Consider the following 25,751-nt stretch of genomic DNA (forward strand, 5'->3'; position numbering starts at 1 on the left):
TAGGGCCAGAGGAACTGGGAGGAAGTAGTGACTGGGTATTTCCAGATCTGGAGAGGGCAGTCACATCTGGCTGAGGAGACTCCTTACTTGGTGAGAGAGATGATGATGTATTTGGGAGAATATCACACATTGCTCTTATTCCTAAATATTAAAGGTCTAATGACAGGAATGACCATGCTTCATTTGAATACATTCCCAAATTTCTTTCTATGATCTTGGACCAAACCTTCTGCAAGGAACTATTTGGAAAGCTAGGCTTCTTTTTTTTTTGTGTGTGTGTGGGGGGATGGTATCCTAAGTCTTTACAATATAGGACCACAGGCCCCTTCACTGAGAAGGCCATTCCTGACCCCGCTTAACAAGACCAGTGTTCACTGAACATGAAACCAGTCATGTTGGTGATTTCAAGTGGAGATATGAGATCTATAACAAATGCCAGGCAGACAGGATTTAAGTGGGTTTTAGAGCAGAACAAGGATCCCTCCTTACCTTGTTTCTTAACTAACTGCGTGACCTTGGCCAAGATCTTTAATCTCCCCAACTCTCTGTCCACCTACCTTTATAGTGACTCCTTTCTTACCAGGTGATTGAGTATTGATGACTAATCTATGTGAAGCTCCAAAAACAGGAGTTAGCTCTTAAGAACTGGTGATTGTGATGGTGATGATAACTATGACAGCTGCTTTGGTTTTCTGTGCTGGTTTTGCCATCAGCTACTGGTGTGACTTTGAATAAAGTACTTGATCCCCACTACCCTCAGCTTTTGGTACAAAATGGGGATAACTCATCTGTCTGGAAAGACTGGTCTGAGACTTAATTTTATTAAATGAAATGATGATGCATCTGATTTAATAGACCCCAAATAATAATAGCAGACACGTACATTGACTTCCTGCATACCAGTAAGGCTTTAGAGCTTTTAATTTTGGTTTTTAGCTCATTAAATCTTTCCAATAATTCTACCCAGAGTTTATCATTCCCTCCATTTTACAGATGAAACCACTGAGGCTTTATTAGGTTAAGTAGCTCAAAGTTGACAGAGAATAAATGCTGTTCCCAGGACTTGAAGTAGGTAGGGCCCCTGTTATTTTTTTTAAATTTATTTTTAGTTGGAGATGGACACAATACCTTCATTTTATTTATTTATTTGTTTGTGGTGCTGAGGATCAAACCCAGTGCTTCACACATGACGGGCGAGTACTCTACCATTGAGCCACAACCACAGTCCCAGAGGGCCCTTGTTTTTAACCTCTGCCCCAATTGCACAGTGAGCAGGGCTTAGCCTCTGCTGGTCCCACCCACCTGCCCTGGCCACCACCTAATTAACTGGTGGGAGAGCACCTGTTCTGCCTAGAGCCCTGTTTCTGGACAGAGAGCCCCAGCTTCCAAAGAAATGGCTGCTTATGTAGTACCATGGGGGTCTCCTCCTTCTGCCCACTCGGGTAACTTGTAAACCTCAACCATTTCTTAGAGTGTGCTACCTAATATCAGCTAAAAAAAGAAAAAAAAAAGAAAAACAGAAGCCCCTGATATTGATATTGACCGATGCTATTAGGATGAATTATTGTGTTTGTTTTGCAATAAGTGCCATCTGTGTGCACTGAGATTGTTAGCCTTGTGTTAAAGGTACAGCAATGCATACCTTTACCCAGACAGGTATGGGGATATTTAGGAGCACAGAAAACAGTCCCAGACATCCAAGGATGGGATTCAGGTGCAAAATTGATTTTTGCAAAATTGGCCTTGAGGAAGATATAGGAGAACATTTTGGTCTCCAATTCTAAAATAGAATTCCATCACAAATTACGGGTGGCTCTTCTAATTATACCCCTTTTACTGAAATCTCTTACCTTCCCTTACTCCAGTGGCTTTCTCTTCTTCTTAAAATCTCACCGTCTTCCCAGGGGCCTATGTCCATGGAGCTTGGGAGCCCAGAAAAGCAAATTCTCAACTGAGCAATTGATGGATACTTTAGCATTTCTGTGAAGGAGGTGACAATTTCGGGCTTTCCCTGCGAGGTGAAGCATTTTGCTGGCTCCCCAGCCTGGTGTTGAAGAGGATTAGAAAGCTATTCGTAATTCCTGGTTCCTACTGGCTCTTTGGGGCTTCAGCTCTTCAATACATCCATTCAATCAATATTATCAGGCAGTCCAGCCAGAACCTGAAGTCGACTAAATACTTAGGATGCAGCAGTGAACGACACAGACCCAGTCTCAGGCCAAATGGAGTTGGCAGGTGACTGGAGGCTGTCTTCAACAACAGACCTTAATTCCTACAGTCCTGGAGGCTGAGGGCATGAATGTTGGGTGCAGCACATTCAGGTATACAGGTAAACCCACCCTGGCTTGCAGATGGCCTCCTTATTGCTGGGTCTTCCTGTGGCAGAGAAAGAGAAACAGAAAGCAAGAGATCTTCCTCATGTCTCTTCTTATAAAGACATTAGTCAAGAGGGCTTCACCCTTAGGACTTCATCAAAGATGCATCTACATCTTTGCGAAGCTCCACCTCCAAGGACTTGGGGATTAGGACCTCAGCATAGGAGCTGTGGGGAACACAGAATTTCCATCCATAGGTGGTGGTGGGGGCATGCAAGAAAATATTTAGTCATCAGTTGTGGTAATGTTACTGGGAATAGAAGGTTCCACTATATTTTGGGAGGCAAAGGTTGATGAAGGAAACAGATTTATGCAAAATTGGCCTTGAGGAAGATATAGGAGAACATTGTGGTCTCCAGTTCCCCTTTTCTAGAGACTCAGGGGTGTGTGAACAGTAGGACAAAAGGCAGGAAATAAACATGTACATACCATGAGGCTGTTCTAGTCAGGAACATGTTGTAATTCATTTCTCCCCTAACACCCTCACTAGGGGGTAGCTTGGTAGCTTCTAGTTTCCATTCTCAGCAAGAGGAAACTCCAGATGGGGAGAAGCTGTTAGGAAGAAATAGCTTTTATTTATTTACTTTGGTACTGGGGATTGAACCCAGATACCCTTTACCCCTGAGTTACATCCACCGCCCTTTTTAAAAATTTTCATTTTGAGACAGGGTTTCACTTAATTGCTGAGGGTCTCACTAAGTGGCTGAGGCTGACCTCAAACACTCTCCTCCTACCTCAGCCTCCCGAGTCCCTGGGAATATAGGTATGTTCCACCACACCCAGAAAGTTGCTTTTAATTTTAAAGTTGTTTTTAATGTTAAAGGGACTCTGTTTCAGTAAGGCTTTAAGTGGAAACTACAGTATGCTGTGCTACAAAAGATCAGAGCTGTGCCAGGATCAGGAGAGTCTGGAGTTGCTTCTCCAGAAACTAGCCTCTTCAACTTGGACTTGGGGCTGCACCAAAGATGCAGATGCAAGGAAGAGTATGCTTGAAGACCAGAGGTCTCCCAGGATTGGGTGTGTGGGGGAACAGAGAGGGCGGCCTGTGAGGCCTGAGCCTGGAAGCACAGAGAATAGCTAGAGAATGAACCAAGCTCAGGCCAAGCAGAGTGTCTGGGTAAGAGGCTGGGTAAGGAGTCGAGATTTTTTTTCTAATGTTCAGTGCGTGAGAAGCTGGTGAAGAATGCCCCCCCCCCCGCGCCCACTTTTTTTCCCTATCATTAATCTGTCCAGAAAAGGTAATTAACAGATAATTAATTAGTCTGTTTTCTGTTGCTATAACTGAAGAAATTTATCTCTTACAGTTCAGAGGCTGGGAGTCTGAGGTCAAGGAACCTCACCTGGTGCAGGTCTGCTTGCTGGTGGGCACTCTGCAGTGGGGAGGAGAGGGAGCTCACAAGAGCCCACTCTAACAGCTTTTATAACAGACCAACGCTAGTGATAACTAACACACTCCCGTGACAACCTGCGGTTTCCAACACTGACAAAGTACCTGAGAGATCAACGTAAAAGGAGGAAATGTTTATTTTGACTCATAGTTTCAGAGGTTTTAGTTCATGGTCACTCAGCCCTGTTTCCTTTGGGCCTATGGAGAGACAGAACATCACGGCAGGGGGCATCGTGGAGGAAACTGCTCACCTCATGGCAACCGAGAAGCAAAGAGAGAAAGGAAGGGTTTACGGTGCCAGTATCCCTTCAAGGCCTCACCTCTAAAAAGTGAGGTCACTCCCTCCCAGTGCCACAGGCTAGCTAGCAGCCAAGACTTTTTAGTATACAGGCCTCTGGGGGACATTTAGGATGCAAACTTTAACTTCCATGAATCTATTAATGCTTTAATCCATGAATGGATTAACCCATCATGAGGACAGAGTCCCCAGACCCTGTCATCTCCAGAAGTTCCCACCTCCAAATACCATTACCATATGGCTGTGCTGGGTGTAGCCGAGGGGTAGAGCACCTGCCTGGCATGTGTGAGGCCTGGAGTTCAGTCCCCAGCATGAAAAAAGGAAAAAAAAGCAGAAAAGAAAGCACATGACGTTGAGGGTTATGTTTCCAACACAGACTTTCTGGAGGACACGTGTTCAGACCATAGCTACCCCTACCTCTGAAGCTTTGTAGACCTTGTGTTCAAGTGTGAAACAATTCTGGAAAGAGACATGGCACTTTTCAATTTCTAGACAAAGGAACCAAGGCTCAGAATAAAGTGAAAGAGGGCGGAACCGGGATTTGGAGCCAGATGTGCCCAGCCCACAGCGCCTGCTCTAGAGTTTTCTGGGTCAGATGAGTTTGAATGGGTGGGGTCCTCCTAAGTACCCCACATTCTTCATCAGGAGCCTCAGGGGATGGTCTGGTGGCTTCTAATCCTTCTAGGCTTCTGGAAGCAGAAACAAAAGACTCCAAAGGGTGAAGTAGGGGGCAGTTGGGGGAGTGGGGTCAGGTGTCAGTCTTTGTGAACACAAAATGCCAGGAACCCTCTGGGGAAGGGACATCCGCTGAAGGTTTTCAGACATCTATTCTGCCTCCCAGAATTCCTGAAAGGGATGCTTTACTCACCCTATCACCTTTTTATTTTTTGGCACCAGGGATTGAATCCAGGGGTGCTTCAACACCGAGCCATATCCCCAGCCCTTTTTAAAATATTTTATTTACAGACAGGGTCTCACTAAGTTGCTTAGGGCCTCGCTAAATTGCTGAGGCTGGCTTTGAACTAGTGATCCTCCTGCCTCAACATTCAGAGCCCCTGGGATTATAGGCGTGTGCCATGGGCCCCACTCTATCACTTTTGAAACTTCAAATTACACTATAGGTTGAAAAATTCAAATTCAACTACCAGCAGTTGAATTTGCATATACTTGGAGGTGTGGGGTTTGGAAGAAGGACATTCTTTATTTGAAGCTCCGGTGACTGGAAAAGGTTCCTCTATACAGGGCCAAGCGCCTACCAGAGCATGCTAGCTTGCTTCTGGCATCTGCATGGACCTCTCCTCCTCCCTCAGTGGGTCTTGGCTGGTCACTGGGTCTTCTCCATAAGCTTGGAGCTCTCTCAGTAAGCAGCCGCGGCCCAGGCTGAGTGGGCTCCATGGAGAACAGTCCATGGTTTGTGGTTCTGTCAAAATCTCAATGTTTGATTGCCACTCAGGGCCAATGCACATAATCGCCAGGTAGTCTGGCTGAGGTCTGATAGATCTGTGTCCCAGACGCTGGCTGGCTGAAGTAACATGTTCAAATGGGGTAATAATACAAGTCTTCAGCTAAGTACTTTGGCTAGCAGTCAGCAATGTTTATTTGCTCACAGCCAAGTTCCAACTCAAGCTTCTGCGGTGACTAATACATTTTGTTCCTGTGAACTGCTTTTCACTGGAGAAGCCCAGACACTTTCTGTGTCAGAACTAAACGCCACCTCCAGATGTCCTCGGGCTTCCAGATCTGCCCTTTGTGTAGTGCTTTCTTCTGCATAAGCACTTAAGCCTTTGCTGAGTTCCAGGACCTGGGCTTCTGATTAAAGACTCTTATTTGCTATCAGTGGTCCTTATCAAGATGTTTTTATTCACTGGACCCTCAGAGATGATCCCCATGCATGATATTTTTGAAACTCTTGTTTTTCAAAGCCTGGACCAAACCAGGAAAAGGTCAATCCACAGTTGCCAACCAACCCGGTAAGGCACTGCAGGGAGAGGCTAATTACTAAGCAGTGGGTATTTAAGCAGCCAGCAACTGTACTGATAATTCTTTGGAAACTGAGAGCTAGGCTCTGATTCACCTTTTTAAGGTAGTAGCTAATATGAAAGGCTTAGAGCAACAGGAAAGGCTGGTGGTCCTACAAATGGGAACTTATACAAATAAACTTAGCAATTGGCATTCCCTAAGGGGGATTGTGAACCATGGAAATGCATATATTCTTCAGTGAGCATGATGAAGCACTGGCTGGCTGTAGGCAGTGAATCGGGCCAGATCCATTCATTCGATGGTTTTTCTCTAGCATCCTACATGTGCTCGAGATACAATAACTAAGCACATAGACGCCATTCCTTAGAGTCAAATGCTGAGCCTCAAAGATTCCCGGGGCAGATTTCCCAGGTCACTGTGTGCCCAGGGCTGATCTAAACCCGGAAGATGTATCAATTCATCGCATCCTCATGGTGATCCTATGAGGTAGGTGCTCTTATTATCTGTGTTTTGCAGATAAGAAATTGCAAGCACAAAAGGGTAGTGTTATTTGCCCAAGTCACACAATTAGTGATTAGGGTCTTTGCCCTTCCCTGCCACAATCAATTGATCAGAAAGAATAATCAATGTAGGCAAGAAAGTACCACCTCCTCTGAGAGAGGTGGGATAAAGTACACCCTTTCTGTAAAGGAAGGACAGGGTGAAGTGGGATCACTGCCCTTTTCCCATTCTGACAGGTGTGACTCCCCACTGGGAGATGGCAAACTCTTACCTGCTAAGGGGGCTACCCTAGCCAGAAGTAAGCAAAACAAGCAATTGCCTTGGTGCCAGGAGACCTGGATTCTAGTTTTGGTTGATCCAGACAACTTTCTGTGCTGCTGAGGGCCTCAGTTTCTGCATCTCTAAAATGAGTGAGTGGGTCAGCATTCCAGTCCACTCTGGGAGCCCAGCAGAATGGAGGGGCTGGCCCTCCATGCACTGTGAACAGGGTTTCTTGACCAGAGAAAAGAGCTACTTGACTGGAGAATTCGAGGCAGCTGCTTGGCTTCTCTGAAGGTCCAGGCAGCTGCGAAGGGACGTTCTGTATTTCATCACAGTCCCACCCTCAGTGCTTACGTGGACTGTGTCTGCATTCCTTCCTTTGTGGGCAGAATGACAGTGTCTGTGTGTCTGGGGTTCAGATTATGCGGTGCTTTCTCATGAGAGGAAGATGGAGGGAAGGAGAGATAGAGAGGGGAAGGGGGAAGAAGAAGGGAGAGAAACTGAGAGAAGGCATATTGAGAGGGATTGACTGGCTTCTATCTGCTTTGAAGTTCTGAGGGACTAAGTGCTTCCTGATCCTTAAAGTAAATGAGTGTTAATGGAGCTTCAAAGTGTCCAGTAGTCACTATAGCTTCATGCACCTGTAGTTTCCTGCTGTGGCAAAGGCGAACCAGGCTGAGCTCATTTTCCAGGTTAAGTTCCTTAATGAATTGAAAAGAAAACAGAAGATATGACCCCCCCCCCACCATGTGGATTTTTGAGGATTAAGCTGCAGAGAAAGCAGGACCCAGTTTGAGTTGACGGAGCATATGTGTTCCCTCTATAGCTCTAGCATAGTGTATAAAAACAGGCTGAGCATGAGCTTCCTGTTGGAGTGCTCTTGGGATGGGTTAGTCCTCTTGCTTCACTCTTGGGTATCTTGAAGGATGATGGAGGTATGTCATTCATATGATCACCTTGTCCCTGAATATCTGGGTTCATGTCAGCTGATTCAGTGTGGATTATCTTCATCATTTGCAAAACTCCTCTCAGGAGATAGTTTTGTATTAAATTCACCAGCATGAATGTTGTTCAGAGAGAAGCAATTTCCTCAAGGAGAATCCAGCTACAACCCTTAGCATTCATGGGTATATATTCAAATTGTGCTTGGGGTTATTGTCAAGTTGCTGGGGCCAGTATGTCCTAATGACATACTGTCATCCTGATACTATGAACCCCGAGGTGGGTAGGCTGGAAATGATGGTTATAACTTATTTTAATGAATAAATAAATGCTACCAATTATCTCTTTCAATCCTCCAGGACTGTGGTGGACAGAATATCTGGAAGCCTATTTGGCAAGTATGGCAAGTTCTGGGTTTTCTGTGGATGTTTCTGATGGCTAGACTCCAGTGGTGGTGTGTTCTTAACAGAAAGGGAGACAGTGTTTGTAGTGGTTCCCTGGGTAACCATTTGAATGGGGAGCAAGTATGGAGTGAGGAAGACTAAAGTCCATTTGGTATCACACATCTGCTGCTAAGAAATCGAAATTGAAACACCACTTGGGGTGAGAATGGTACATGAAGGCAGCTGAGCTGAGACTGTTTTGCAGCGTGTGTTACAGGAAAAGAAGGGGAAATGATAAAACATCTTGGTGATCAGGAAGCATTTCTTCGGTATGGTGTTTTTTGAGGCCCTTGGATTAAAAAAACAAAAACCCTACTTGAAAGTCATCTTTGTTGACTTTTGCTCTGTGCTATTTTTGCAGCTATTGATTTTTCACTTTAGATTCCTTATTTCAAACCAGTCCATGAGTGTTGTTGATAGCCTTCTCCTAAATCAAAGACAAAATACTCCTGCTCACACTCAGAACAAGCTCATCAGATTCACTGTGATATTTCCCCAAACCAGGAGGAGCTTTTCACTTACTTCCAGGTGCACAGGAAGAGCCTTGTGCCCATGTGTGTTTGGTTTTAATGAACCATTGTTTAGTTTAATGAGCACTGAGCATTTTTTTTTTTCTAGCTGGGCAGGATCTTTGAGTCGAGGTGATTTCCTTAGGACGAGGTGATTGCCAAAATGCCTCCTTTAATGGAGTGGGTTTCTGTCCTGTAGAAACTGCAGTCTCCTGAGGGAGAGAGAGGACTATGGTGAGCTTCCTGAGCTAGACATCTTAACTGTTCCTCCTCTGCTTCCAATCCCACTGGCCTTAGACAACTCACTCCCTATCTTGGGCCTTGGTTTCTTCACGTCCAGAATGCTCTTCTTCTATAAAATTGTATCTGTCAAATTATTGGGCAAGGAGGAACCACAGTAACAGATAAAATTTTAAAATCTCAGCAGCTCAAACAATCATCGCTTATTTCTCGCTCACCCTCTATGCATCTCCAGTTGGCAAGGGTGCCACTCACTGGAGTTATTTATGGACTTGGCCTTGGGCTGATGGAGCAGCCACCATCTTGCATGGTGTTGGCCATAGTGCCAAAGAAGAGTTGCCTGTTGATGAATGGTGCACCGATACCTCAAGCTGCCTACCCAAAGCACCTCCTTTCACTTCTGCTCACATGTCATGGGTCAAAGCAAGGAGGTAGGGAGTGGTAATCCAGATCTCTAGGAGGAACACCTGGGCTATGTAACTAGCAGCATATTTCTACCACTATGTTGATCCTCGAGGAAGGGGTGGGGAAGTCTGTGAAAAATAGCCTATGGTCAGTAACGTCCTATCATAAGCCTGTTTCTGTGTATGTAAAAGCATTAGCCTTTACCTAGGGCTGCCCAGGTTCCTGAGCAGAAAGCTGTGTGAGAACTTGCATTTCAAGAAAGAGAAGAACTTGAGAAGAGAGAAGTGAGATGTGGCCAGGGAGATGACCTGGGCCAGATTCCAAAGCTGGCTTTGCTTTTATTTACAATTCTATTTGTTTCCAGTATATTTGCAGAAAGTTTCCACAGCAGAAATACTTGCAGAATGGCCTGACTACATCGATCTCACTGGTTTTTCTTTTGTTTTTTTTTTGTTTTTACATTTGTGTAATCTTTTGAGTTTTAACTCAAAATTAGCATCTGCTACATTCTTTATGTTTCCCTGAACAAGACTCAGAAGTTTGGAATCTTATCTGCTGGTATTGCAACACCAATTTGCAGAAGGCTGTGTTGTTCATTTTGAAATACATATGTTTAAAAGAGAATGAATGATGATTTCCAAGAATTGGATGCCTTGGCAAAGAGTGAAATAATAGAGCCAGTGTAGATGATGGGAAATGACTTCTTGAGATCTCTCTTCTTGCCCAGCCCTCATCAGTTGGGATGGAGGCCAGATTCTGTCTTGGGAGAAGATTGTGTATGCTTGTTCTGGGAGTAAAGAGTCATAGCCACACTCGAGGCAGGATGACTTCTGCATCTAGGCACTGCTGGATGATCTTGCACAGGACAAAGCTACCTGCTAAACAGGACTATATTTGCTAGTGTTAATAGGCTGCAGGAACCAGGGCATGCTGGGAAGATTTGTTCATGGGGTTTATTAAAAGGCCACATGGAATAAGGGCTCCCATGCCTGGTGGCTGTGGAGACCATTTGGCTGTTACTCATATGTCTGAATTATTCTAGGTCAATGTCTGTGTGCCTCAAATTCAAACTTCCTAAGGGAGAGGGGCTCTAACCACATCTACCTGTCACATTCCACTACAGAGGGCTCCCATGGAGCAGTCACCTCTGTGGTCACCATGACTGGAGCCCAAGGAAGCTCTCTAGAAAGCTCCAGATGGGCTCTCTCTGCATTTCTCGTTCCATTTACGCACTCATTCTTCATTCTGGAGTGGTCTGCCCTGCCCAGCTGTGAACCACATGAAGACACTTAACCTCAGTTTTCTCATTTGTAAAGCAGTGGTGACATTGGACTCTGCCACCTGCGGTTGTGGTAAGGATGGAGATGACAGAAAAGATCAAATGATTTGAAAATGACTGAAGTCTATTGTCTGCAGCCCTGGTCTAGACATTTTGTGCACACTAATTCAATTCTTCCAGCAACACTTTGAGGCAGGGATTCTCACTTTGAGGAAATCAAGGCTCAGAGAAGCTGGCTAACTTGCTAATGGGTGGCGGTTCTTATAATGAGCCATCTGATAAAGCCCATGAACGAGATCACTTTGGTGTGCCCTGTGCCCTATAACCTGAAAATAACTATTAGCAACCAGTCCTTTCCGCCATGGATCTATGCAGCAGGTGCTTCCTTCTAACTTGCTAATGATCAAGTTTGAACACCAGAGAAGGACTCCAGAGACCATGTATTTAAGCCTGCCTTTTGCAGAGTATGTAAAGCATTAGGTCAATGCAGGTCCCCAACCAAAGCGCTTACTCTGTGTTTGCAATGATCATCTGCCTGCTGGGGCCCCTCACAGAGCCGGGCTGACTGTGAGTGTGAGCAAGTGTGTAGTGGATCTGTGTGGAAGGAATGCATGAGGCTGCAACATCATGGAGGCATTTCCACGGCTCCCCACCCTGACAGCCATTCCTCGGGTCAGGTGGAGGGTAGAACTCTGTTGGCTGACGTGGCAGCTGGTAGAGGCTGCTGAGCACCCAGGTTTGCTACACAGTTCGGGCAGGCAGGGTCAGGCCAGGGAAGGTGCAGCCATCTGCCATCACTTTTGAGCCTCTTTTGGGTTCGGGGACTTGCACAGGGGTACAGCAGCGTGGCTTGTAAGTTCTTCTTATCTGTATAAAAGGAAAGCCAGGTAAGGTGAAGTGTTCTGCTCTCTGGAAGCCTGGTGGGTTGGTCAGAAACCAGCTTCAAAAGGGGACCCTGGCATTCCCAAGAACTCTGAGATACAGGTAAGGGAGCGATAGAAACACACCAGAACCCAATGTACCCACAAATCACATAGGTGAAAACTGAAAGAAAAGGCTTCAAAATGTTAAGTGGTTATTGCATGTGGGTGACAGGTGACAATTTTTTTCCTCCAAACTTTTTTCTGCCTTTTCCTCCTTTTTTTCCTGTTCTTTTTCTTTCTTTCTTTTTATTTCTCACATTTTCTTTTTTTTTAAATTTATATATGACAGCGGAATGCATTACAAAATTCTCGAATTTTCTACAGTGACCAGGTGTTGTCACTATAGAAAAGAGGACAAGTTATTAAAACAGAAAAAAAATTATTAAAACCTAGAAAGATGTCTGGAAAACACCTCCTCTCAGGGTGCCCTAGAATAGTAAAGAGGAAAAAAAAAAGCTGGGGTAAATCCCCATTTAGAAAGTGACATTGAATATGTGTATCTGTGGTTTCTCCCTGTGATTAGGGGACAGAAACAGGAAGCTGGTTTTGGCCCCTGAGTCCCAGTTGCTCTCCCTTCTAGGATAATCATTTCTCTGATAGATCCTCGTGACCTCATCTCATGTGCTGATGCTGAGTTCTGACAATCGTCATCGGCAAAATCCTGGTGATCCCCTGACCCCACTTGCAGTCCCCAGACTTTTGGTTGACAGAGACCTCTCTGTATTCTAGGGTTCCAAGTTCCCCTTACAAAGTATTTTCTTTGTTTTTAATAATTTGGAATATGCCTCCCCAAATCAAAGTAAATCACTGTCATCCCATCAGTCAAAAGTAATCACAACTAGTTGGGTGGGGTGACACATGCCTGTAATCCTGGGGAGGCTGAGGCAGGAGGATCACAAGTTCAAGGCCAGCCTCGGCAATTTATCAAGGTCCTAAGCAACTTAGTGAGACCCAGTCTCAAAATAAAAATGAAAAGGGCTGCGGATGTGACTCAGTGGTTAAACACCCGTGGGTTCAATTCCTGGTATGAAAAAAAAAATCACAATTGCTAATGGATTTCCTCCTACTGTTTCTTTCTTTCTTTTCTTTGCCTTGATTCCTGCCCCGCACTCCTTGGTTGTTTCCTAGAGTTGCCTCCCCAGGGTCTCCCTCCAGCTGCCAACCTCGCTGCCCTGTACCACTGGCCAGAGAGCCCCACCCAGCAGAGCAAGTCCTACTCCCAGAAACCTGGCCCTGGCCTGACCTTGGCCTTGCCTTGCCTTTTCCCAGAAGGACTCACCCTTTACCAGCAAATACAGTAAAAGATCTCTCAGGGCCAGGAGATCCCTGACTCCCTGGTGTTCCTAGTTACAGATGCCCATGGACTCTGAATTTTCCTGCCGTGTGCATGGTATGGATTTGGTCTCCTTTTGGATCCTGTTGACCCGACAGTCCTGAGTTCCTCTTTTTGTCTTTCTCACATCCTGCTGAATTGAGCTAACAGCCCCCTGATTAAATCCCAAACCAGGGCTCTGGAAATTCCATATGAACAGCCTCCTCACCAGCTGGCCAACCTGTGACATAGTGTTTTGTTTAGGTGACCAGAAATCGGGAGAATGTTTCCACCTTTAATGGTGAGAGATGGCGATGTCCGAGGTGGTCATTACAGGAAAAGTCTAGGAAGAGAAGTCACTGTTCCTGTGGGATCATGGAAGAGACAGAAGCAGGGAGGGGCACGGGAGGGGTAAGCAAGTGTGCCACCCCCATTCTCAGCCCCCTAAAGAAGAGAGCGAGGCATTAAAACTGCATCGTCAACTGAGAAGCTACTCCTTTCTCAGTTGGCATCATCTTAAAGAAAAAGTCTCAACACTGTGCTACTAGGTCTTTAACATCTCTCCAATGCTTCCAAGAGGAAAGGGCCTCACACCCCTAGACTCTCCAGTCAGTACCACCAGCTGGAATATACTTACATTGTTTTATTTCTGGTGAATTTATTTACTTTATTGTAAGTAATTTTTTTCCTGTTTCTAATGGCAACATAAAACTGCCCTGAAATTAATCTATTAGAGGGTTTTTGGTTTTGGTTTTGGTTTTTTCCTTTTTGGTACTGAGGATTGAACCCAGGGGTGCTTAACCACTGAGCCACATCCTTAGCCCTTTTTAAAATATTTTATTTAGAGACAGGGTCTTGCTGCGTTGCTAAGTGCCTCACCAGGTTGATGAGGCTGGCTTTGAACTCTCGATCCTCCTGCCACAGCCTCCCCAGCTGCTAGGATTACAAATGTGCACCTAATCTATTAGAGTTTTAAAAACTCAATTTAAATCAAAAAGTTAAGCAAGTAAAGGACAGGTGGGACTCAATTATGGCAACAACAACAAAACAAGTGACGTAGTGCCCCAATGATTGACATTTGGAAAACTGTCCAGAAAGAAAATGGTAGAGAAAGTACTCTCAGATCCTGGAGTTTTGGATTTAAAAACTATCTTCTTAGCAATTTCACTTATTCCTTCACCATTCAGCACAATAGCATTTTCAAAACACCTTTCTTCTTTTTTAATTTTGCAGATTCCAGAAAGAAATTGAAGTTTTAAGGCGAGAAGTAAAATATTTTTACTTTCTTCCCAGAATGATGCCAGACATTTTAAAAGGTATTATTAACCACTAACTTAAATTTAATATTATCAGTTGATATGTCTTAAAGGAATTGATTTTCTAAAGCTGTGGCTCTTAAAAGTGGGTCACAGAATTGACCACAATAAAAAAGGCTGCATTCACATCTAATAGGTTAGCATGCTGTTAGTAGAATAATAACAAATCATTCTCATCCTTTAAATTCATTTTGGTAAGAATCTCTTGCTCTTCGGTTGCTCAAAGTTTTATTTTATATTGTCACTTGCTTAGTCACTCAGGTTTAAAAAGGGAGGTTATTATGTGAGGTACAACTGAGACTTTATGAAGACTTAGCAATTTGGTAGGTAAAATAAGAAGAAGGCTGGGCGTGGTGGTACACGCCTGTAATCCCAGTGGCTTGGGAGGCTAAAGCAGGAAGATTGGAGTTCAAAACCAGCCTCAGCAAAAAGTGAAGCACTAAACAACTCAGTGAGACCCTGTCTCTAAATAAAATACAAAATAAGGCTGGGGATGTGGCTCAGTGGTTGAGTGCTCTGAGTTCAATCCCTGGTACCAAAAAGAAAAAGAAAAAAACAAATGGAACTATATTAGCATAGAAACTCACAAATGACTTGTTAAACAAAAATTTGAAAACCACTAAACTTGAATGTTAGCAGGCATGGTTCATGAGACACAAATGAATAACACTGTTCAAAGGTCTATGAACTTTTTTTAGCTCAACAATAATAATTTTATACTAGTTCTGTGAAAAAATGTATGGATTTTCCTACCTGGGCAGAGGACCAAGTGGTCAGTTCAAGGTCTTTCTGCTTCCAAGATTTTGATTCATTCTTCATATATAAGGATGACCAAAGACGTAGCTCAATGATCTTAGTTTGTTGTTGTTGCAAGAAAGCAAATCAATGCAATTTGGAGATAACTCAGATGAACTCATTTTTAATACCCAGCTAAAATAACTTGGGTGCCTGTTCCTACCAAGACTGAAAATTCATCATGTTCATGAGGTTTTCAAGGGATTCCAGAAAGATGCCTCTCCTGGTCACCTCACCCTAAGAACCCATGTTCCCTCTGTCCTCTCAGTCCACACATGGCCATTGCTTCTCCTTCCTCCCCATGGTGCTTGTATAGAACAGACTTTGCTGAAGGTATGAAGATAGTAGGGTCAGCGGAGGTCTATGGCTCAACACAGAAGGGGCAGTAATGACACATCGTTGTCCCCAGGTTTCTTGGCTCTGGTCACCATGGGAGTCCTCATGCAGGCTGTTTCCTTGGGCCATTTTCTGCGCACCCTGTATCTCACCATCTCCTGTAGTTCCTCTGTTCCCAGTTTTGAGATTGCTGTGCTCATCAGGTGGAGGATGCAGACACTTCCCATCCCAGTTAACCTTGATATGTAAGATCATACACCTGTCCAGCTCGATCACAGTCTAGAATTCAGGCACACTTTTGCTTTCTCAAAGAAGATAATAAAAATTAGGGGGCTTTGCTAACCAAGAGGTGGGTGCTTTTGTTCCGTTACCCTAGTAATTATTAAAAACCCACAAGCCAAAAATTAAATAAATTTTTTTTTCTGGAATGCATCTCAGATAAAAGTCATAAGCATCCCTCTGTCCTGCTGTAAGTAAAGAAATCCCGTGGGAGAGACAAACCCTTCCAGGGCTTTTGCTTTGTTCATCACTTCCTTTATCTCTTTAGAGTCTGCACTGAGAGGCGGAACCCTGAGGGTCCTGAATCCTGATTGCCCTTGTACCAGGAAGACACCTGCAGCTAACGATGAATGTGGGAAAAGTAGCTATTTGCTACTTTAACTATGGAAACGCAGGAACACCGTGAGAGCATCCCAGCTGGTTCTGACTCCTACATCAACTTGTTGAAGATCAACCGGGAATTTCTGGTCACTCACATCCGTAACACTCAGTGTGTGGTGGACAACTTGCTGAAGAATGACTACTTCTCAGCTGAGGATGCAGAGATTGTGGGTGCCTGCCCCACCCAACCTGACAAGGTGCTTGGTGATGGGATTGGTACTGGCAGGACTTGAGCCCCTGAAGCTGGAAGGGTCTTGTCCCTTCTGGCCTGAGTCAGGGGTTTTGTGAGTTTAGTAAGCGGGGCAGAATTTCACGTTGAGTTTATTTGTTGTTGTTGTTGTTGTTGTTTTGATTTTTTAACCAAAAATACCTTTATTTTTTTAATCTCCAAAAAAAATCCTAATTTCTTCTTTTTTCCAAGATAATCATGATTAACTTAGAAAAAGGGCCATATAATACATTTTCAAAGCATTTCCCTTTAACAGGAAAATGAGCTTTAGAGAATCTAAACATTAGAAGATGTTTTACAAAATCAATTTTGTTGCTATTACAAACAAAGTGGAATCTAGCATAAGTCAAGGAAATTCATTTGGACTCCAAGTCCTTCTCTTCTAGGAATCAGCATTGTTATATTATTTCCCTTTAGCAAAATCTGATCTAATTTAGTAATCCTCTTCCTTATGGTTGATTTCATTTCCATTTAGCAAAATCTGATCTAATTTAGTAATCCTCTTCCTTCTGGTGTGATTTTCATTGTATCAGTAAAAGCATTTGGGGGTGGGGCTGGGGCTCAGCTGTAGTGCACTTGCCTGGCCTGTGTGAAGCACTGGGTTCGATTCTCAGCACTGCATGTAAATAAACAAAATAAATGTCTATCAACAACTAAAAAAAAACTAAAAAAAAAAAAAAAAACTAGGCCACCACCACTTTTTAAAAGGATGCTGACAAAGTCATCAAATCCTAGAAGTGTTCCAACAATTTCCTTCTCACTCTTCATTATAATGTGAATGCTTGATCCTATACACTTGTCCACAGCTCTAGTGGCAGTAGCTACGACATGTTGGTGGTAGTAGTAGATGCCATGGATGAGCTGGAAGTGGTCAGCCCATGCTGGGGTCTTGTTAGAGCGTCAGTGCTCCAATTATTGGGTTCTTTTCATGGTCGTGCATATCAGTTCCATGCTTGTGGCTGGAGCAAGCTCTTAGATCTAGCTCTCATTGCTGTGTATATTGGTTCCAGACAACTTATGGTTAAATCCACTTTACGTGAGTGGGAGAGAAGAAGCAGATGAGCACAGAACACTAGCAGTGATGGTCATTCTGTACCTTGAAGCTCTGTGGGCTGCTGGTAGCAGGCTAGGACTCAAGATGGGCATGACCTTGTGTTTAGGAAGGACTACATCCAAGGTGGGTCCCCAAGGAAGAGGTCTCCACGTTCCATTGTAGACAATGTAGTAGCAACTAGTTTCACCTAAGTTTGGTGTTACCTTCTGAAAAAATAGAATTGAGACCCGTAACTCCGTCTCACTTAAAGGAATGACAGAACTTATTTGAAACTCAGTAGCACACTTGTTTCCCCCCTGCATTTTTAATAATAAAAAAGGCTACTTAAAACATATAATACATATGGGGGTCTGTTACCCTCTGGCTGCATATCCCAGAGAATTCCATGGATGGATGTGGTTCTAGTCATGAATCTAAACTTTATTATTTTTAGGTTCATGGAAGCTTCCCAGTTTTGCTTCTTGCCAAGAAGATCTATTTAGAAGTTGCTAGGCTTCTAATGCATCAGATTTTCATACTGGCTTAGTAAGAGCTCAGAGCCCTGCACTAAGCCCACTGAGGTATCTTTCTGTCAGGAAGGACCCCTCATGCCAACTCATAACCCTTCTGCTTGTGCTGCCACCAGGTCCGAAAACTTCTGGACCTGGTCCAGAGCAAGGGTGAGGAGGTTTCTGAGTTCTTCCTCTACGTGCTCCAGCAACTCGCAGATGCTTATGTGGACCTCAGGCCATGGCTGTTGGAGATCTGCTACTCTCCTTCCCAGCTCATTCAGAGCAAAAATATTGTCAATACCGACCCAGGTATGAGTCAGCTCCAGAGGGACTACAGGTACCTGTGCACAAGGACAGTGGGTCTGGAAATGCTGTAGCACTGAGACCCAAGTGGGCATAAAAGTCAGTCTCATATTCCATCTCAAGTTGGAATAGCACCAGATAATAAAATTAATTTAATTCTTGCTAGGCACTGTAACACATGCTTGTAATCCTGGATACTAGGGAGGCCGAGGCAAAAGGATTGCAAGTTTGAGGCCAGCCTTGGCCATTTAGCGAGACCCTGTCTCAAAATAAAAGATAAAAAGGACGTGGCTCAGTGGTAAAGCACCCCTTAATTTACTGCCAGTACCAAAAAAAAAAAAAAATACAGTTTGACCTTGGAAACAGAAGCAAAGAACATACCTAGAGAGCCAGGTGTATTTTTAGGGAGAACAAGGCCAATGGCCAACAAGCAGACTTTTAGGGCCAGGGATGGACTTGCTCCTGTAGCTGCTATCCACAGCCATGGATGTGGCTCTTAGTGCTCCTTCCCCTATGAAAAAAGGAAAAATATTCCATGGTGAGTAGTCCTCTCAAAGGACTTCTCCATTGGTTCCTTTAGCCAGTTATTTCATCATTTTGGCCTCTGGCTTTTGAGACCAGCTGCTTTAACAGCTTTGTTGCAAGCAAAACAAAGGTCAGGGTCATTTTTTCTTTAACAGTGAAACTTCCAATGGGAACTGGCTCGTGGTATTTGAACAAGGTTGAGGGATGGGGCAGGGAAGCAGGGCCATCTGGCCTGGCCCTGCAGTGTATGGGCTTCTGTCTTCAGCTAGAGTTCAGTGACAATACTACAGAGGAACAAGAGGCCTCAGACTCTGATCCCAGTTGAAGTGTGTCGCCCTCTAGCGGGGCTAAAAAGGAAGGCAAGCAGAGGGATGGAAACCTGGAGATGCTCAGTTTCTGGAGTGTGGGCTCTTCCAGGTTTCAGAGGGCCTGCATTGAGGAATGCCTGCTCTGAGCACCCCAGGGGCCCTGGGGGGTATTTGGTTTGCTTGAGGGCTTGCCTTTCCTCCTTGATACCTCCTTGATCCTTGTTTGATGTGGTTTCCACCTCTCTCTCTCTGCCTCTGCCACCCATCTCTCCAGTGAGCAGGTACACCCAGAAGCTGCGGCACCAATTGGGTTGTGACTCCAAATTCATGCTGTGTTATGCCCAAAAGGAGGACCTGCTGCTGGAGGAGATCTACATGGATACCGTCATGGAGCTGGTGAGCTTCAGCAACGAGAACATGGGCAGCCTGGGCAGCCTGTCCTGCCTCCTGGACCACAGCTCAGGCGTCCTCAACGAGCAGGGCGAGACCATCTTCGTGTTTGGGGACGCGGGTGTGGGCAAATCCATGCTGCTGCAGCGGCTGCAGAGCCTCTGGGCCTCAGGCCGGCTGGACATAGGGGTCAAGTTCTTCTTCCACTTCCGCTGCCGCATGTTCAGCTGCTTCAAGGAGAGTGACATGCTGTGCCTGCAGGACCTGCTTTTCAAGCATTACTGCTACCCGGAGCAGGACCCCGATGAGGTGTTTGCTTTCCTGTTGCGCTTTCCCCACGTGGCCCTCTTCACCTTCGATGGCTTGGACGAGCTGCATTCGGACTTCGACTTGAGCCGCGTGCCTGACAGCTGCTGCCCCTGGGAGCCCGCCCACCCGCTGGTCCTGCTGGCCAACCTGCTCAGCGGAAGGCTGCTCAAGGGCGCCAGCAAGCTGCTCACGGCCCGCACGGGTGTCGAGGTGCCCCGCCAGCTCCTGCGGAAGAAGGTGCTTCTCCGGGGCTTTTCCCCCAGCCACCTGCAGACTTATGCCCGGAAGATGTTCCCTGAGCGCCCTGCGCAGGACCGCCTGCTGCAGCAGCTGGAAGCCAACCCCAACCTCTGCAGCCTGTGCACCGTGCCCCTCTTCTGTTGGATCATCTTCCGGTGCTTCCAGCACTTCTACACCACCCTTGAAGGCTCCCCGCAGCTTTCGGACTGCACGGTGACCCTGACCGATGTCTTCCTGCTGGTCACCGAGGTCCATCTGAACCGGACGCAGCCCAGCAGCTTGGTGCAGCGCAACACGCGAAGCCCGGCCGAGACCTTCAGCGCGGGGTGGCGCACACTGCGCTCGCTGGGGCAGGTCGCTCATAGCGGCATGGAGAGGAGCCTCTTCGTGTTCACCCAGGAGGAGGTGCAGGCCTCTGAGCTGCAGGAGGGGGACCTGCAGCTGGGCTTCCTGCGGGCCGTCCCAGAAATGACCCCTGAAGGGGGACAGCAGTCTTATGAGTTTTTCCACATCACCCTCCAGGCCTTCTTTACCGCCTTCTTTCTCGTGGTGGACAACAAGGTGGGACACCGGGAGCTGCTCAGGTTCTTTCAAGAGTGGGCGCCTCCTGGGGAGGCAGCGGTAGAGTCCTGCTATCCACCCTTCTTTCCTTTCCAGTGCTTGGGGGGCGGCAGGCTGGCACGTTCTGATCCCTTCAAAAACAAGGATCATTTTCAGTTCACCAACCTCTTCCTGTGCGGGCTGTTGTCCAAAGCCAGACAGAAACTCCTGCAGCACCTGGTGCCTGCTGCCACCCTACGGAGGAAGCGCAAGGCCTTGTGGGGGCACCTGTTTGCCAGCCTGCGCGCCTACCTGAAAAGCCTACCCCGGTGTCAGTCCGGGGGTTTCAGCCAAGTGCAGGCCATGCCCACCTTCCTCTGGATGCTGCGCTGTATCTACGAGACGCAGAGCCAGAAGGTGGGGCAGCTGGCGGCCAAGGGCATCTGCGCCAACTACCTCAAGCTGACCTTCTGCAATGCCTGCTCCGCTGACTGCAGTGCCCTTTCCTTCGTCCTGCACCACTCCCGCAAGCAGCTCGCCCTTGATCTGGACAACAACAATCTCAACGACTACGGTGTGCGGGAGCTGCAGCCTTGCTTCAGCCGCCTCACCGTTATCAGGTCAGACAAGGGTGGGGGTGGGGCTTGGAATGGGGCCAGGACTGGCATCACTGGTCAGGATCCCCTAGTCTGTTGTCCCCTAGGACTCACAGTCACTGGTCTTGGAACATCTGGACTCTCTTTCAGGGTGGCAGAGGGCAAAGACTAAAGAGAGTCAGAACTGGTTCTCCCCAGCTGGGTGCACTTGAGCAAGCTGCTTAGCATCTCTGAGCCTTGGTGAATTCCCCTGGAAAGAGGAGATGCTCATAATCCCAGCAATCACAGTAAGAACAACTCAGTTTACTGAGGATGGGTGAAGCACATTACCAATATTACCTCATTTAATGCTCTTCACCCTATAAAGTAGGTACTATCATCGACTCTATGTGGGTAAATGAGGAAACAGAGGCACAGAGGACATAATTACTGACTCAGATCACATAGCTGAGACGGGGAATAAAGATGAGAACCAGAATAAAGATGGCATAAAGAAGACCAATTGAAAGATAGCCTGTGAAAAGTTTCTGGCATGAGGGAGGTTTCATGACTACAGAGAAAGCAGACCTGGAGCTGCTTGGCATGAGTTGCCTTCCATGGTCAAATCAGCAGCCCTATTTGCTGCTGGAGAGCTTGGTGAAAACGCTGCCACATGGTAGTTTTCCCATTTGAGGGTTTTCAGGAAAGAGGCCAGTCTGCTCTTGTCTATTAGCATTTCCTGCATAGAACAAACCTTGTCAGTCTTACCAGCCTGGAATTCTCTACTACTTGGCTCATATATTTCTGAAGAGCAGTGGGGATTTGCACCTGCCTCCCAGGGCCTGATGTACCAGTACCAGAGAGGAATCTGTGTGGGCACGTGGAGTGCCAGGAGCTGCAGGCTTCTCTGGCCTGGGAATTGAAAGCCTGGAACCTGTCCTCTGCCCTGGCAGCCAATCACTCTCTCTTCTGCAGCCTTTGGCAATCTGTCATCCTGCGCCACCTTGCACCCATCCTATGAGAGATACTTGGCAGCAGTGTGGTGGTCCTGCTCCATTCTGCTGTCCCCAGGAAAGGAAAAACAGCTCACAGGAAAGTAGGAGGCTATGGGCAACCATGGGGAAGCTCTCTGATTTCCCCCGAGGGTTCCTGATAGGATTCATTTCAGCTGAGAGTTAGATAAACTACAAAATCTTGATGGCTTAAATAAGTTTTAAGCTTATTTCTATTTTATGCAAAGGCTAGAGGTAGGTAATGCAGAGCTGGTATAGTGTCTCCATAACCATCAGAAGCCCAGGTTCTCTTCTGCCTTGTTCTAATGCCATTCTCACTATCTTGCTTCTACACTTTGACCCAACATGGCTACCCATGCTCAGCAATCTAGCCACCAGGACAAAGGAAAAGGCTAAAAAGAGCAAATCTCATTATTTTAAAAAGACTGTTCAACTACCGCTAATGATACTGCTTCTTAAATTTCACTGGTGGAATTGAAATGTGGATGTCAAGTAAAAAAGGAGGGAGGTTTCTATTAAGAAAGCATAGACACTGGAAGTGACTAATAGCCTTTGTCAACCTGGGATGACCATACAGGACATGTGCACACTGTACACCACCACCAATCTGGCTACAATAGGGGGAAGGGTCTGGAGTGTCTGACCTGATCATTTTGATGTGGCCTAAAAATCAAGCTTTTACCTGTTTGGCCTTTAACTTATTACAGAAGTCAGCTTATGGATTAAATTCGACCCATGGATTGTGTTTGTCAATAAAGCTTTATTAGAACTCAGCCGTACCACTGGATTACTTACTGATTGCTTTACACTGTAGAGTTGAGTGGTGAGGCTGGAAACCATCCTGCAAAGCTTAAATTATTTGCTCACTGGCTGTTTGCAGAGGTTTACTGACCCCAGCCTCTTCCCTCTGATTTAGAAACTGCCCTAATTTGTCATTGTCTTTGCTGTTGTGTTTCAGACTCAGTGTCAACCAGATCACAGACAGTGGTGTGAAGGTGCTGTGTGAAGAGCTGACCAAGTACAAAATCCTGGAGTATTTGGGGTATGTCTTTCTCAGGAACACTAGGCCAACTATCTAGTAATGATATTAAGCGGCCGAAGTTGCCATCCATGTGGGTCCCCAGCATATTGGCCAGGATCAGGGTGGTGGGTGGCGAGTGCCTGGGGTCTGTTGCTGCCTCAGCCTGAAAGCTTGCTGAGCCTCAGATTCCTCATTTATAAATGGGGATCCTAATCCAAGCAGGTCATCTAATTCCTGGTTATTGGAAGAAATACATGGGAGTAAGTTTTGTAAACATTAGAATACTGTTTGTGGCCAGGTGCAGTGGTGTATGACTATAATCCCAGTGGCTCTGGAGGCTGACGCAGAAGGATTGCAAATTCAAAGCCAGCCTCAGCAATAGCAAAGCACTAAGTAACTCAGTGAGAAATAAAATACAAAATAGGCCTGGGGATGTGGCTCAGTGGTCGAGTACCCATGAATTCAATCCCCAGTAATCCCCCTGCCAAAAAAATACTGTTTATATATTAGATTTTCATACTGTGAGTCCATAATCCCTCCTCTAGAACCCTTGGGCCAAGCCATGGATCAGGGTTTGGTGTATTTGCTTTGTAGTAGTGACATGGCCAGAGGGGTCCAGGGCAGCACCCCATTATCCTTAACCTTGATATTTCTGCAGAGAAATGTGTGAATATTCAGACCAAGTAGGGTAAATAGAGACCATAAATAGGTTCACATTGGTTGCCAAAACAACTATGAGACACTTTAGGTTTTCAGAGCCTTTGGGATTGTGGAGTTTGAGATAAGGGATCTTACCCACCCACTCCACCCTGTCCCACCCAGGTTACCACCAATTTTGTGAGCCAAAGTGGTTGCTCAGCTGCATTGGGCCTCAGTCAGCTCCTTCTTGGAACAAGGACAATGAAGCAGATGATTCCGGGTCACCTCTCTTTCCACTCAGGAATGCTGTGTGACATTGGGGTCCTCAAAGCCTCAGCTTAGTTTTTTTCTGCCTTATTGCTGAATTGGAATTGAGTGGTAAAAACGACTAAGGGGTAGACATGAAAGAATGTCTTCAGAGAGAAACTTCTTCCCCTCAAGAGACTGACTATGTGCTGATTGACATATCATCATCTGCATGAATGGCTTGGTGAACCAAGCACTTCCCAGCCAGGACTATGCACCATGTTGCATGCTCCTCATGACAACCAACCCCATGAGGAGCCATGATTGTCACCCCCACTATAGACAGAGAGACTGAGACAGAGGCGGCCAGTGGTGGAGCTGGTCTTGAAGCCAGGCTGAGACCACACAGTCCTGTGTGTCCTTTCAACACACTTTGAAACTCAGTAAGCAGCACACACTGAAAGGAAAAGCGGGTGTTCATATGACCTCAGGAGTCATTAAGTGACCTGACTGTGCTTTCTCTTCAAGTTTATACAACAACCAGATCACGGATGTGGGAGCCAGGTACGTCGCCCAAATCCTGGATGAATGCAAGGCCCTCACCCACCTGAAGTAAGTAAGTGGGGTCTGGTGTGAAGTTCCTTAGTAGCCTCTTTTCTTCTTCGATTCTTTGGGTCACCCCTTCCATTATTAGAAGAATAAATGTCATTGTAAACAGCTTTTATCCTCCTTTTTATCCTCAAGTCTTCTGCCTGCCCCAGGACCATGCCAGTCAAATGCAGGAGACCTGTTGTATGGAAAGTGAGCTAGTTCTGCAGAGAAAGCATGACCAAGCCAGAGGCTCAGATTTTGGAAGGGACAGCCAGCTGGGGGAAGGGGGAAGGAGGCAGGGAGAGCTTGGCACTTCGATTTCATTAAAGACTGACCAAGAAGAAAGACCTATCGCCCTTTCTGGAATACTAGAGAAAAAGATCTGTATCCATCCGCAGGGAACTTATCACACGATGGCAAGCCAGAGCTTGATCCTTGGCCCTGTCATAGAAATGCCCTGCCAAAGGTGACAGAGTGCCTTGGTCCACCTGGCGATGGAAGCACACCTTGATCATGAGTAATTGAAGTGGGCACTTTCAGGCCTCCTGGTGGAATAGATGGTCCTGAGGCCATGTAAAGAAGCCCAGGAGGGCTCAGGTCACTAACTTTCTGCAGAGATTATGGGCTGTCCCCTGCAGAGGACCCCTGTCTGGCTATCCCCAAGGCTTCAGGTGACTTCCTAAGAGGAGGCCCAGGGCTTGGCTGCTGTACATCCCAGGAGCAGGAACAGACTGGCAAGAGGGGCTGGGAGGGGCTCCAAGCTGGGGAGGAGGGAGGCTCCTATTGGAGTCCCGACTGCACAGCTGGAGGCTGACTGTGCGGGAATTCTCTGCAGACTGGGGAAAAACAAGATATCGAGCGAAGGAGGGAAGTGGCTGGCCCTGGCTGTGAAGAACAGCACATCCATCTCTGAGATTGGGTGAGTAGAAGGGGACGCACACATGGGGTGTGTGACCTCCTGGGTGTATGTGGGCGCCCAGTGGTCTTTTGTACATCAATGTAGCGGGACTGCTGGGTCTGGCTGTGAGGAGGCAGAAAGAGAGATGTCCCAGCAGCTTCTGCATGGAAATGGTGTGGGAAGACCCAGGGTTGATTATAAATCTGACTGCACAGACATGTTTAAGTCATGCAAACTCAGCATTATTGCCACCAGCAAATGGAGGGAGTTTCTCTAGCTCTATGTGGTGGTTAACACAGGCAGATGCTCTTACTTTAAGGAAATCTATCCTCTGAAGGTTTTTTTTTCTTTCAATTTTTAAAATTGTAGTAAAATATGTATAAAATTGACCATCTTCACCATTGCTAATTGTACAGT

General features: G+C 46.1%; 1 protein-coding gene and 1 long non-coding RNA gene across 5 annotated transcripts in view; one reads left to right on the forward strand and one right to left on the reverse strand.

The window, feature by feature from the left end:
* Nod1 (nucleotide binding oligomerization domain containing 1) overlaps nucleotides 1-25,751 on the forward strand; it is a 50,870-nt gene that overhangs the window by 4,566 nt on the left and 20,553 nt on the right. For 2 of the 4 annotated variants that reach the window (XM_078039903.1, XM_013355982.4), the window contains exons 2-8: nucleotides 14,089-14,171; nucleotides 15,850-16,159; nucleotides 17,871-18,045; nucleotides 19,147-20,971; nucleotides 22,898-22,981; nucleotides 24,374-24,457; nucleotides 25,272-25,355. In XM_078039903.1, the coding sequence (XP_077896029.1) occupies nucleotides 15,965-16,159; nucleotides 17,871-18,045; nucleotides 19,147-20,971; nucleotides 22,898-22,981; nucleotides 24,374-24,457; nucleotides 25,272-25,355 (2,447 nt within the window). In that variant the 5' untranslated portion in view covers nucleotides 14,089-14,171; nucleotides 15,850-15,964. Of the gene's footprint in view, nucleotides 1-14,088; nucleotides 14,172-15,849; nucleotides 16,160-17,870; nucleotides 18,046-19,146; nucleotides 20,972-22,897; nucleotides 22,982-24,373; nucleotides 24,458-25,271; nucleotides 25,356-25,751 lie in introns of those variants that run through there. The other 2 variants (XM_021722259.3, XM_040291813.2) reach the window with 2 other exon arrangements.
* Nucleotides 885-13,544, reverse strand: LOC144375359 (uncharacterized). Its single transcript, XR_013435083.1, has 2 exons — nucleotides 2,805-13,544; nucleotides 885-2,376 (listed from the first exon to the last, which is right to left on the reverse strand). It is a non-coding gene; the product is annotated as an uncharacterized LOC144375359 (long non-coding RNA).

The sequence above is a fragment of the Ictidomys tridecemlineatus genome, chromosome 2 (assembly GCF_052094955.1).
Source record: "Ictidomys tridecemlineatus isolate mIctTri1 chromosome 2, mIctTri1.hap1, whole genome shotgun sequence".
NCBI classification, from domain to species: Eukaryota; Metazoa; Chordata; class Mammalia; order Rodentia; family Sciuridae; genus Ictidomys; species Ictidomys tridecemlineatus.